Below are 12,727 nucleotides of genomic sequence, written 5' to 3'. Positions count from 1 at the left end.
GCCGACAATATTTCCGGTGTTTCTTTGTGGATTTAAAAACGACCTCGTATCACATTTCTTTGGCTTCTGTACTGCAAGTTTTTGGTACTTATCGGCCAACAGATCAGTCATTATATCAGCCTAGCCAAAATCTGACAACAAAAAAATACAAAATCATATTAGTCTCTTAATTGCATTTAAAAGATAGGAACTCTTTTAATAAAGGAGGGACATCATGCAGGCTATACAAAGCAGGCAGAAACTGAGTATTGTAGACAGCAGGCCCCAACAGATCTCCACAAACAGACTAAACTATTTATTTTCTCTCATCCTCAGTATCTGAAAAACCCTCGAGTCATTTTGGAAAGCATGCAGGCTAGAAAAACTACAGCCCACGCTTACAAAACACAGTCACAGAAATACTGTATAGAGGCACAATCCAGTGCACACTAATATCTATTGAGAGATGTTATGGAGGGGTAAAAGGCACTTAGGCATTTTTCTTTTTTTGGTGCTTGGAGGATTAGAGGCATTAGGATTAGGTTTAATCAAGTGATATGATGATGGGAGGCAGATTTAGAAAGAAAAAAACAAAGGCAGGAGTGCTGCCTCGCATCATATCTGGATCCTTCTAAACTCGTTCTCTTTCAAATTCTTTCTCCCTCCCAATTTCAATCTAACAAATGCTTTCTCCTTTCCATCTGTTCAGCTCGCACTTCATCCCGCTTCTCTCTCTGTCTGTGACATCACAGATGCGATAGATCACGCAAGCATTTAAGAAGGGATTAAGTTGTTCAGGGATTTATCCTTGTTTTTCCCCTAATTTTCCTAAATTATTTTCTTTTTTTCGGACTGCGACAGTGCGTGAGAGATTGTGGAGTGTGTGTGTGTCCACTGAGAACATTGTCCAGCTGTGCTCTTGTCTTTGCGTGTCAAAATGAGAATGTTTTTGTGAGCTTTTGTCACTTCCTGTGACTGTATTTTTTATTTATTTTTTTTTGCTTTTTTTGTGTTTTGCCTGTGTGTGCGTGATGTCTGAGCGCATGTTCGCACATAGTACGTGTGCACACATTCTCGCGTGTGTGTGTGTGTGCGTGTGTGTGTGCTCGTGTTTGTGTGTGTGATCGAGACAGCGCTTCGTGACTGTGGCTTTGTTGATTTTTGCGACGATAAAGACCCCCTGTGGTGCTCAGTGTAGCGAGAGCCAACACTGAGATTCCACTCATCTGGACCCCATGGCGCACTACACATCACATGACAAGTGTGTGTTTGTGAGCGAGTGCTTGAGTGTAGATGTGGGCATGCGTGTGAATATCGTGTGTTTGTATAAGTTCCTTGACCACGGCACGGTGCGAGTGTCTTCTACGCCTGTTCATCTGGGTGTGCATGTGTGTGTATCTGGGTGTGTGTGTGGAGGAGGAAATAGGGAGGGGTAGTAGCGGTCACAAGGGATAAAGGGAAGTGCAAGAGGGGGGGGCAGAGGCGTGCGAGTATGCAGAGAGGACAGGAGGGAGGGGGCAGACAGATCAGGGGCATACTGTACTGTTGAGTGGATGAATCAAAGTGTGTGAGATGGCCCGTTTCTGGGTTGTGTGTGACTGAATGAAAGAGTAGCATAGAGGAATCCACAGTCAATCACTCGCACACAACACATGTGTGCATGCAGACAGCAGAGGTTGAAGTGATCAGCCACTGTTGCACAAAAGTCAGGACAAAGTCAGCAGAGCAGACAAAATGTAGGAAGGAGGGGCGGTTGAGTCATGGGGGTAGTAATGGAAATTTGGGAGTATAATAAAGTAAGGGTTCATACCCCCCGTATAATCCAGGGTTGCATGTTTGCCGGCTGACTGGCTGTCTTCCCGTTACATTATCCTCTCTTTCCTTCCCCGTCTACCTCACTTGCTCCTTTGCGTGGAAGCGGGGAAAGGGCAGTGGTAGGGAAAGAATCACCTATGGCTGCCTCGACCAGCACTTGGCCACGCATCACATCACATTCAAACACAGGGCGAGGCACGGCACGGCATAGCACGGCACGGCACGGCACGGCACGGCACGGCACGGCACGGCACACACAACAACAAACAACTAGCCTGGAGGGAAGCAGGCAGAAGACTGACTGTGTCCATTTTCTTGTGCGTGTGTGATGGGGTTTGGTCATGTGGGAGTCAACTAATCAGCCCTCTTGCCGTAATCTAATTTCTTAAAGTTAGCGTTATACGTCTTCAGAGCTGACTACCGACTTCGCCCACGGCAGCCAGGTAGCTTTTTACAGTTATTATCAGGGGCACTGGAAAGTCAGGCCTAATTTATCTGCCAAGAGCAACACCGAAAATACCGCAGTGTCGCCTCAGACACCAAATTCATAATACTGCAAATACGTAAATGTTCCTACGGGGATAGATAGTGACTCAACAGATTTTAAAAGAAAATCTTCAAGAATGCCACCTCAACAATCTATATAAATTGCTATTTTGAGATGCTGTGATGCCTTGAAATGTGCATGAGACTTAATCATAAAACCTGCTTGAATTTTATTAATTTATTTTATTTATTACTACTAAATACTTACACCTAACTGCCATAAATCCCTGCTGCATAGCTAACTGAACTAACTGACAAAACTGACAGCTTGCTAATATATGACCTGTTTAGATGAAAGAGTAAAAAAAGGGGAATATGCAATATGGTCGACATATCTGACCTCGCATCTAAATGCAATGTAATCTGGGAAGACTTTGAATTACATTTCACAAAAAGTACACAACATACCTTAAATGACAAAACGTTATGCCAGTAACTTTAGACTAAATGACCCTCATTCTAAACTGCATGATTACTGTTTCCTCCATGTATACAGTTACTCCTTCTGCACTGTATGCCCCCTTAACTGGGCGTATAATGTTACCATAGCTCCTCAACAGCTCCTCAACAGACTCTTTGGCATTACTGTCCTGAGCCCTGCAATAACGTTTTGTACCATTTCAGGCTATATTGTTTACAAAGCACTATATATACCGACAAAACGAGAGAGGAACTGAATTATAATTTAATGACTCTCTCGCCTCTTAGGGCACAGGATTGAAACACAGACTAAGTGCAGACATACATGTAAGAGGTGAAGCCAGGACAGCAGGGCGGCCAGTGAAAAAAAAATAAGCCAGAGAGAGAAGGGGGAGTATAGCCTGTTACATTAATCAGAGTTAGCAGACAACACATGTGCTTCCGTTAACCTCACTAGACCACGCATCACAACACACGGCTCGGCACGACACGGCACGGAACAGTAAGCCCGGAGAGGTCAGAGGAGGTAACACTGGCAGAAATCTGTGTGTGTGCGCGTCTGTCTGTCTGCCTGCCTGTCTGCCTGTCTATCTGGGTGTGTTGTGTGTTTTTTCGCCGCTGTCAAGCTTGTCAGTGAACCAATACCTTCTCAACATTTATCCTACTTTTGTGTTCTTCATTTGCAGCTTAAACCAGGTGGAATGACATTCTGTCTGACTAGATGACAATCAGCGGAGCGAAGTAAAAGGCAACCTCATTTAACCCTCTTAAGCAAGAGAAAACAAGTGCCGTCGCCTGCAGTGTTTAACTCTGTGCTCAAGTGCATTAGGCAAAGAAGCTTCAGACGCTTATTAATGAGTAAAAACAGAGACGATCGTATTCACTTTCATTGTGCAAATATCTCAAGCTGTACGACACAGAAGGCCACCTTTTAAATGTGAGGCAGTTATTTTAATTTAATCTTTACAAGAAAATCCTGTCCTCTTGCACTGTTGGGTATAAGATCATTTCTTAAGTGGTGTATTACCTTTCCATTGTACCCACTTTCCCTCAACCTCTACATCACCTATTGAGGTTTTCCTTGAATGACTTTTAAAAGCGCCCACCAAACATGCCGAGACTAGTTGTATTGAGCTCTGAAAATGTACAAGGGGTGAAAGCTGTAAGAAATGATAGTAGTACATTTATTTTCAAAAAGAGATAGTTGCACCTCCTGCTGAAAACACAATACATCTTTGTGAATGTCACGGATAATGGTCCATTGAGGAGATTCTTTGCCTCTTCACTATGAGTTTCTTTCTCTGTGACTTGTTTAGCATCAGAACAACATACTGAGTTTTCCCTGTTCAACGCTGGAGATACTTTTTCTGCGATCAAACTCAGTCGTAACCTGAGGTATCTTGACATGACCTTAGCACGATGAGGGCAGCAAACAACAAACATTGACAATCATTTTCTGTCTGGGATTGAATGTCCGAACACTTGATTACCTTTTTCAAAAACAACTGCCACAATGGTTGGCATGGCAACAGCTTCGTGACAGCAACAGGGACCTTGCAATGACCCTTTTGGATTACCGTGTAATATTGTCACTTCGTAATTCCAGGCTCCAGACAACACCCGACAATATTGCACAATAATCCCCCCCCCCCCCCCGCTGTCTCTCAGTCATTAACGCAGATCAGCAATCACCTGATGACCTCGCTCCCTCTCTCTCTTAATCGGATATCGTTATCGGGATCAAATATATTGTAGTAGAAGCTTTTTGCCACATCGCCCAGCCCTGCTGAAAAGGTGCAGAACATGTGAGAAAGACAATGAAAAGAGAGAAGGAGAAAGGGAACAAGTCTGAGATAAAGATGTGCGACCATTATCCATCAACCTTCTGAGGTCTTCTGTTTCAAGAAAACAAAGGGAAGGAGGGTGTCTGGTTTAAGACGAGCCATTATTCAAGGAAAGGAGAACTGAGGGAACGATATAGAAAGAAGGCGAGACAGACAGCGAGAGAAGAGACAGAGGAGAAAAGGAGCGATGTGTAGCTCACTGGGACATGTGGCTTGTCTCTAGTCTCCTCTTGTCCTCCAGAAGACTTGCCATGCTCACATTAAAAATGGATGGCCGGAGAAGGAGAGCAAGAGCAGTTGAGAGCCATCGCTTGGACAGTCAACAGTCAGAGGCACGGAAAGACACCAAAGAGGCAAGTCAGGACATTGATTTACACCTTTACATTGATAAACAGTGAGAGAAGTTGCTGCAGTCATCATTTTAAGTGTCAGGTTTTAGTAAGAACAAAAACAAAGAAACAACAAACCACACTGGTGATGGGAGAGTTTCAATGTTGTAACTTCAACAACCGAATCTCCCGTGAGTCGTCCGAAAGAACACACTGTACTACCGTATATAGTAGACTGCAGATTACATGAAGACATCTCAAATGTCTATATACTGCTGCCCTGCAATATTGTTCTGTTCTTACAATAAATGCTTTAAAAAGTTCCAATCTCTTCTCAAATAAGCCTTTATTGATCCCCTGAGGGAACTTCAGGATGTACCAGGAAAGGGATTCAACTTTTTTCTATTAAGTTACAAGGGACTGTATAACTCGAGTGAGTGAAGAATGACTTTAGTTCAAGTGTATTTGTATAAAACAATCTACACTGTACATCAGAGAGGCAGATGCAGGGCAAATGTGTACGGTCCAACAAAACGGCAGATTTTAGAAAATAACACACACTGTAAGGGACCACTCCACAGCGGATACCGACAGCGGTGCATTTTCTAACATATTTGGGTCCACACATACACCCTCGCGAGTTTTACCACATACACCACATGAGGTTTGTTTTAGATATTCTGCAAGACAGCTTGAATCAAGCAGATTTTATTACGTCCTTGTAAAAAAAGAATGATTACACAGAGAGGCTCAGCAAGCCAAAAGGTCTGACGGATGTAACATCTTATCAACAACAGAGAACGTTTTAGAAAATTAAACTAAAAAAAACCCAAAAAACCATCAGGAGCTAATTAGAAGTTTGATTTTAATTTGTAAACTAATAGAACAAAAATCAGCAGTCACACAGGTGCAGCGGTTGGATAAAGAGATGACGGGCATTTTACAGTGGTCAAAACTCAATTGCATCAAGTTGAATGATGATGAGTGAGGCCTTGAACCTTTTGTGCCTGTGCTACCAACATACAGAGGGCAGTGTGGTCAAAGCATGAGCTCTGCTGATCAGATCAACAGGTCTGTCTCTATACACCAGTTATCCTCCATGTGAAACGGTGACCGGTGCATTTATTAAAACAAGTCAGATGTGATGGCGTGTCTGCCTTCAGTGCAGGAAAAGGTAAACATTTAACTGTAAAAGTGAAGCGTGCAGAGCAAAGGACATACCACTGTCTGATCCACATTTATTGTTTGAGTGTGATAAAATGAAATTGCTTTTCTAATTAATTAATTTTTGTTTATTACTTCATATCCTGCTGTTAACCAATGCACCCGCATCCCCCCCTAAACTCAATCTAAACAGAATATCAAAGGCTTGTTTACACAGCAGGTGTTTTCAGCCATGCATCTCATGCGCCTGCACAGCTGTCTGTATACAAAGGCCTCATAAGAGGCTAGCGTTTTGCTTGTGCACGTGCTTCAAGTCTTTTTTCTGCTGTTTTAGGGCCCAACTACAGTGATGAAGTGCCGGGCTCTGAGCGCTGCCAGAGCGCATGCTACCTGCACTCAGTGCTGTGCCTGCACACATCCTGTGTAGACGCAGATGAAGGACTGGAGCTGCTGCTGCTCTACTAACGTGCTGCTTTCGCAATGCCGATACATTGAGTCTTTGAGGTGACTACCGGCTTAAACGTTCTCCTATTACACTACAAAAATGTCCTCACTGTCCTATGGTGACACATCCAGTGCACTCTCGGTGCAGAGCTATGCAGTGCTATACTGCATATAGAAAGAGAGAGTGAGATGGAAGGAAAAGTACCAAGTTGCTGAGACACTGTAGTAGGGATGGCAGCCTCGGGCTGAAATGTGAATGCACTGGCTAACCAAACTCGGCACCTCAATTATGAATGAAAGTAGAGTCAGACAGGTAGTGAATGCGTGCCATGACGTGCAGCGCGTGTGCACGTGTATGTGTGGAGAGGGGTAGGTAAACACGGCCCTTTTTAGATACCAATGTTTTGTCTAAAATCTCCTGTTGTGTTGGTAATGTGAATGTCTGGTGTTATGAAATGAAACAAAAAGATAAATAGCATAAAGGAGAGAGCTGGATGCGTTCGTTTGCTTGCATGTGTATTTCTATGAATGTGTGTGTGTGATGGAAAGTGTCTTCATTTTTGGTCTCTCTGGTCTTATTCTCTCCATTGATTCTTTCCCTCGGATGGAAATGAAACAGGAAAGTCACATATCTCTCCTGCACACGCATTGAGATGCTCCCTGTTCTCTTCCTGTCTCCCGCGCTCTGCACTCGTTCTCCAATTATCTCGAAAGTGAACGTCTTGTCCCGTTGCATTGTGTTTCGGAGCTCTTCACAGACCATAACATTTGAGAAGTTAACAGAGGGTATTGTCCCTCTTGTCTCCGTCTTTCTCTATTTGCTATTCTTGCTTCCTCTCCCTGTGCTTCCCTCGCTCTTGGAGGTGAACGTCTTGTCCTGTTCCACTGTGTGTTTGAGCTCCTCAGACTGTGACACTTGAGAAGTGAATAGGTGGTTTCAGGGCCTTGCAGAGAACAAGAGGTGCTCAGCTGCTGAATAAAAAGACTGCGGTGTACTCTGCTCGGCGCTGCGCTGAAAACAACTCATCCTTGAGCCACAATTGGACTTAGAACACTGCTAGCAAAAGTGTCACTTTGACAACTTGGGAGAAAAAAGGAAGGGGTAAACAGTGTTGTTTGAGTTTTGGTGGTGGCAACAGAACTTTCTAATTAATGGATGTTTTAATCAAACTGGATCATATTCCATCTTCCACTGGTACCTGTAGCAACACGCCAACGCAGCCTTTTCTCTTTTTTGCTTTAATGCAGTGCTATTTTTAGTCTGACCACCTGCTTTGACCTCAGGTTTGAGTTGATTTTCAATTCAAAGACAATCAAGTGAAAGGAAGGAGTCACGCTCTCTGGTCCCTGAATAATGAGTGATAATGTGCCCTTGAGAAAGATAGAGACTGGGACTGAGGGGAAGCGGACACAGGGTGAAACTGAAAAACACCATCTCAGCATATTTACAATAAAATATAATACTGCATTACTTTCAGTTCCCTTGCAAAAACTGGTACGTGGCAGAGAGTGATTTATTTAGCTCTGCAGAAATATGTAACAAAAGAATGAAACCATTCCCTACTCTCCCTTGAACCTCACTAAAAATAACTAAGCCAGAAGACAGTGGAGAAGTGTTTACTTCCTGTCAGCTTATGTCATTCACATACACTGCAACAGGAAACAAACTGGGACATATGCTTATATTTACAATGTGAAATGTGGAACAATGGATGTCACTGTCAAGTTTCAAACTAATCTACGTGAAACACCTCGAGAGTGGGGAGTTACTAATGATGCGTTGATAATAACGCATTATAACGGTATTTTGGGAATACAAAGAACGTAGCAACAAGTCAACAGATTGAATTTGGACAGTACTTATGATTTAATGAGACACAAATAAGACAGACACGCTAATAAACAGCATGCGAGGAGCAGCCATCTTGGATTTGGAGGTCAGGGACGGTGGGGTTAGAACGACTTTCAGAAATCTGACTTTCTGAAATCCGACTTTCAAAAATCCGACTTCAGGCGGTTCCAAATTCTGACTTCCCAGTTCAAATGGGATGCAGCATAAATAGGATTAACTGTCCCAGCATGCACTGGACAAAAGGGAGATGCCATGGACAGACTGCCAGACCAGATGCTGCATGTCCAAAACAGATTCATACACAACAGGAAATCTGTTTTTCAATCAACCCAACTTGCATGTTTTTTTAAATGTGAGAGAAAACACGAATAAAAAGGAAACTCATGTAGGTAGTGGATGGTGTCACTTCCTGTCTAACGTCATTTACTTCACTGTCCTGTAATGTATGAGTTGGTGTATTTTTGTGTGTGTGTGTACCTGTAGCTGTATCTGAGCTGCATCCCCGTGTTTGTATACACAACAAACATACTCTCGGCAGGAAAGTTCAGTGCAAGTATGTGTGTTTCTGTTCCCGAGTGTGTGGGTGGGAGGCATGGTGTTTGTGTGTAACCGCAGCGCTCTCCTTCTCAGCAGCCCACCATTAAACCTTGGTGCCAGCCCTCTCCCAGCACACCAGGATTAACAGCACTTAAATGGGCCTGTTAGTACACCACCTCCTCTTTGCCTCCCACGCCGACTAGTGCACATGGTGCTGCCCACAGCTTTGCGCCTGCAACGCACACTGCCTCTGTTGTTTTTTGTTCTCCGCTCGCCGCAGCCACCTAAGCCTCCTCCAATAAATGGTGCTGAAGTGTACTCAGCGGGGGGCTAAGCCCAGAACATCCTCTATTTTATGGACCTATTGGAATCTGAGTGGATGACAGGGGGAGGAAAAGGAGGGAGGGAGGGTAGATCCCGTGACTGAACCAGATGGGCTATGATCAAAATGTCTCCCTCCCTCTCTTGTTCTTTGTTATTGTCTCTCTCTCTCTCTCTCTCTCTCTCTTTCCTGTGCTCTGTGTCTGGTTATCACATGCCCCTTGTGACAAGTCACAAACAGAAGCACTGAAACGGATGCACACACACACTCTGGGGAGAGATGGATGGCCACCACAGAAATCAATAAATAAAATGGATTCCCATGTGAGTCTGTTAGCCATGGCGCAGCAGGCAGAGAGATAGATGGACAAATGGGGGAATGGACTGTGTGTGTGTGTGTGTGTGCACTGTGATGTGTTTGTAGGAGACATTCAGGGAAGGCTGGGGGGGATTTCTGTAGGTGAGCATGGAAAGGCCACCCTCAGATAATACCAGGGGGTGTATTGTTCACGGCCATCTACTGGCCTCAATGAGAAATTCCACAAATTACTCGAGAGCGACAGACACGGGAACCGAGAGGGACAGGAAGAGAGTGCAGAGCACAGAGAGCAGCCTCATTGATCCATTGAGTAATCTTACCCTTGTGAACTTGCTGCACTATGTCATGCTATGTTGACTTGGTCACAAAAGACCAAATGTAATTGATATTGTACAGTATAGCTGAGCAAAGGATACATCCAGATTATTATTATTGGTTATGATACCATTGTGTTTCTGTAAATAGTGAGAGCTGGGAAAAGACATTGCCACAGCAAAGTCTGACAGCACAAGCAACGTGGAGTGGAAAGAGTGTAAAAGCCTTCCAAGCCTTTTGGAGAGCTACAGGTAAAGCAATCACAGAGGTCCCTCTCATACCCAGCCAGCTGCTCCGTTTGTTTATCCTGCAGGTCTAATGTGGAAGAGATGATATATACAAAGGTACTGTTGTAAGTGATGCCATGTTGGCTGGGTTCCCCAAAGACATGAGAAATTAAATAACTTTGTTAAGGACCACGGTAGAAAATACTCTAAACTCGTTTAGTGACAGTCAGAATGGGAAGATAAACTACTGGTTACAACTATTGGCCAAACCATTTTCTTAGTCTAATTACTTTGCTTTGTGTGTGCTCAGAACATTTTCTTATGTCAGGGCATATAAAAAGAACCTTTTCAAAATAGTTTCATGTGAAAAATGATTTTGCGTCAGCGTGGAAAAAAAAGAGGAAAACGTGGTCTTTGGAGATATAGTTTCCTTTGACAAACAGAGAATACACTGCTTTAGAGACCCTGTATGCTTTCTGTTCAAAGGAAGCCATATTCCCTGCTAATTTATATTCATACCATATGGTATATCATATGGCAATATGTAACTGCCACCTGACATTGACAAGCATATAAAGCAACACGCCATCATTGCCATGTTACTGCCTAAGTGCTTTATCTTAAAACAGATGGAAGATTGAAAGAGGAGACATTGTCCCATTTCTTGTTCAAATCATATGGATTACTGCAGCATAATGAGAGAGAGCAGTGTTGAAACGCTCATCAGGATGTAACATATGCATTTGTATTTCTGGGTTGTAAAAAATCCCATTTGTTAACGACATATGTTGTGGCAATATGGTCTTTCATCAACATGCATGCTTTGAAAGGTAACAGTACGGTTCCAAAGTGAATGAGGGTGTGTGTATGTGTGCTGAACATGATTTTATGTGTATATGTTCCACTGGGAGGAGAGTCTTGGTGTTCAGATATAACTTCAAATAAAAAATATACAAGTACCTGCCAGGGGTTTTCAGAAACATGAACTGCCTACCTTTTTTATCTCTTCAGGCAGTGGGTAGATCGGAGGACACTGACGAACCATCTTCATTTCCTTCTCTCCCTCCTGCTCCGCCTCCATAGATCTTTCCTCGTCTCCTGGACACAAGAAAACCAGCAGGATTAGTTACACTGGAAATGGTATTTGGTGTGTGTTATGCATATTTTGAATGCTGATTAATCTGTCTTTTTAGCTTTTTAATGAATGGAATAATAATTGTGTCTATACAAAGTCAGAAATGTGAACAAAACTTCACAAATTCCCAAAGCCTGGGAGACAGCACAAAATAATCAATTTACGATGAAGATCTATATGATTGAATGTTTGGAATTTTCTGCTTTATAAATGATTAATTGATAATGAATTAAACATCAAACTTGGCATTAGTTGATCATCAAGTAGTTGATATATTGACTAAATTGTTTTGGCTCTATTGCAAACTAATGTAGAAACATTAAAGTCCCAGTGAAACGGAGCTTAGAGCATCTTTAGCTTCGGTACTGTGACGTATTCCCATAAAGGAATATTTGAACGGTGTACAGTTACAAGAAGGAATTAATTCAAATTATATAATTGGTTGAAAGTGGCCAGTATTGGCAAAAGTAAACACACGTCATATTTTGTTTTACAGAAAGATTGGATTTAGATTTTTTGCATTGATTGTTGAAGTTAGTTAAAAAGCCTTTTTTTTTTATTTCATCCCGACTTTAAGCTTTTAAGGGAGAAACACGATCTTGTTTCAGAGGTATTATTTTCTTCTATCTGTTAGTTCTTAAACTGAGCTCTTGTGGGGTGATTCCCTGTGTTTTCTCTTTTCTCTGTAATTAACTTCCAGATTCTTGTACAAAATGCAGCCCCTTTCAAGTCAGAACACAATGACTAACAGTAGCAGCCTCAGGACCAAATGTGTGTAAAAAGAAAACATGCCTCCTAATCACTCTAAAATAAATATAATCCTGATACCAAAGTATTTCTACAACCATCCTAAGACAATGTGTTCTTCCCAATATTACCCAGGACAATTTGACTCTTTTCATGATATAAGTGGGTGGCACTTTTAAACTGATGAATAGCACTTAGCCTCTGAGGTAATGTAAGGGCAAATCCCTTAGCGTGATGTCCACCATATTAAACCCATTTGCTGTACAATCTATTCAATAGATTAATCAGTCAAGCTCATGGCATTAAGCTTATAGACTGTAGATTATTGCATTTTACAGCTAAGGGTATTTTGACGTACGCCATATATTAGCTTGTCTTCCACTGCAGGGCGACGCAAGGACTGATTCAACCTTCAAGTGTGTTAAATATCCACAAAATCAGTCAAACAGGACAAGAACATTTTTTATTTGTGTACCCTGTGCTGTGCTCAGCCTCTTAGTTGCAAACCAAGGAAAGTCCAGCTCTCCCATGTTGTGCAATAGTGGCCAGTGAGGTCGTGCGAGGAGAACAGTGCGAGCCTAACGCAGCCTCTGTCTGTCTATAGCTGTGTGTGCAAGCTCTCAGGGCGTTTATCTATCAGTGCACCATTAGTGAGGGGAAAAGCATCACGCCAACTCAACACTTGACCTCAGATTAAATACCTCTGGCCAACGGTCTCTCCTATCAGATGGTT

General features: G+C 42.7%; 1 protein-coding gene across 1 annotated transcript in view; it reads right to left on the bottom strand.

The window, feature by feature from the left end:
* Positions 1-12,524, bottom strand: part of LOC142959305 (uncharacterized) — a 29,077-nt gene extending 16,553 nt beyond the window's left edge. Inside the window, exons 1-2 of the mRNA XM_076100550.1 lie at positions 12,470-12,524; positions 11,107-11,210 (exon numbers count right to left, since the gene is read on the bottom strand). Of these exons, the coding sequence (XP_075956665.1) occupies positions 11,107-11,210; positions 12,470-12,524 (159 nt within the window). The remainder of the gene's footprint in view (positions 1-11,106; positions 11,211-12,469) is intronic.
* Positions 12,525-12,727: the final 203 nt, after the last annotated feature.

Source organism: Anarhichas minor, unplaced genomic scaffold (assembly GCF_050575085.1).
Source record: "Anarhichas minor isolate MPS153535 unplaced genomic scaffold, ASM5057508v1 ptg000026l, whole genome shotgun sequence".
NCBI lineage: Eukaryota > Metazoa > Chordata > Actinopteri > Perciformes > Anarhichadidae > Anarhichas > Anarhichas minor.
This window is presented reverse-complemented; position numbering and strand designations above follow the sequence as displayed.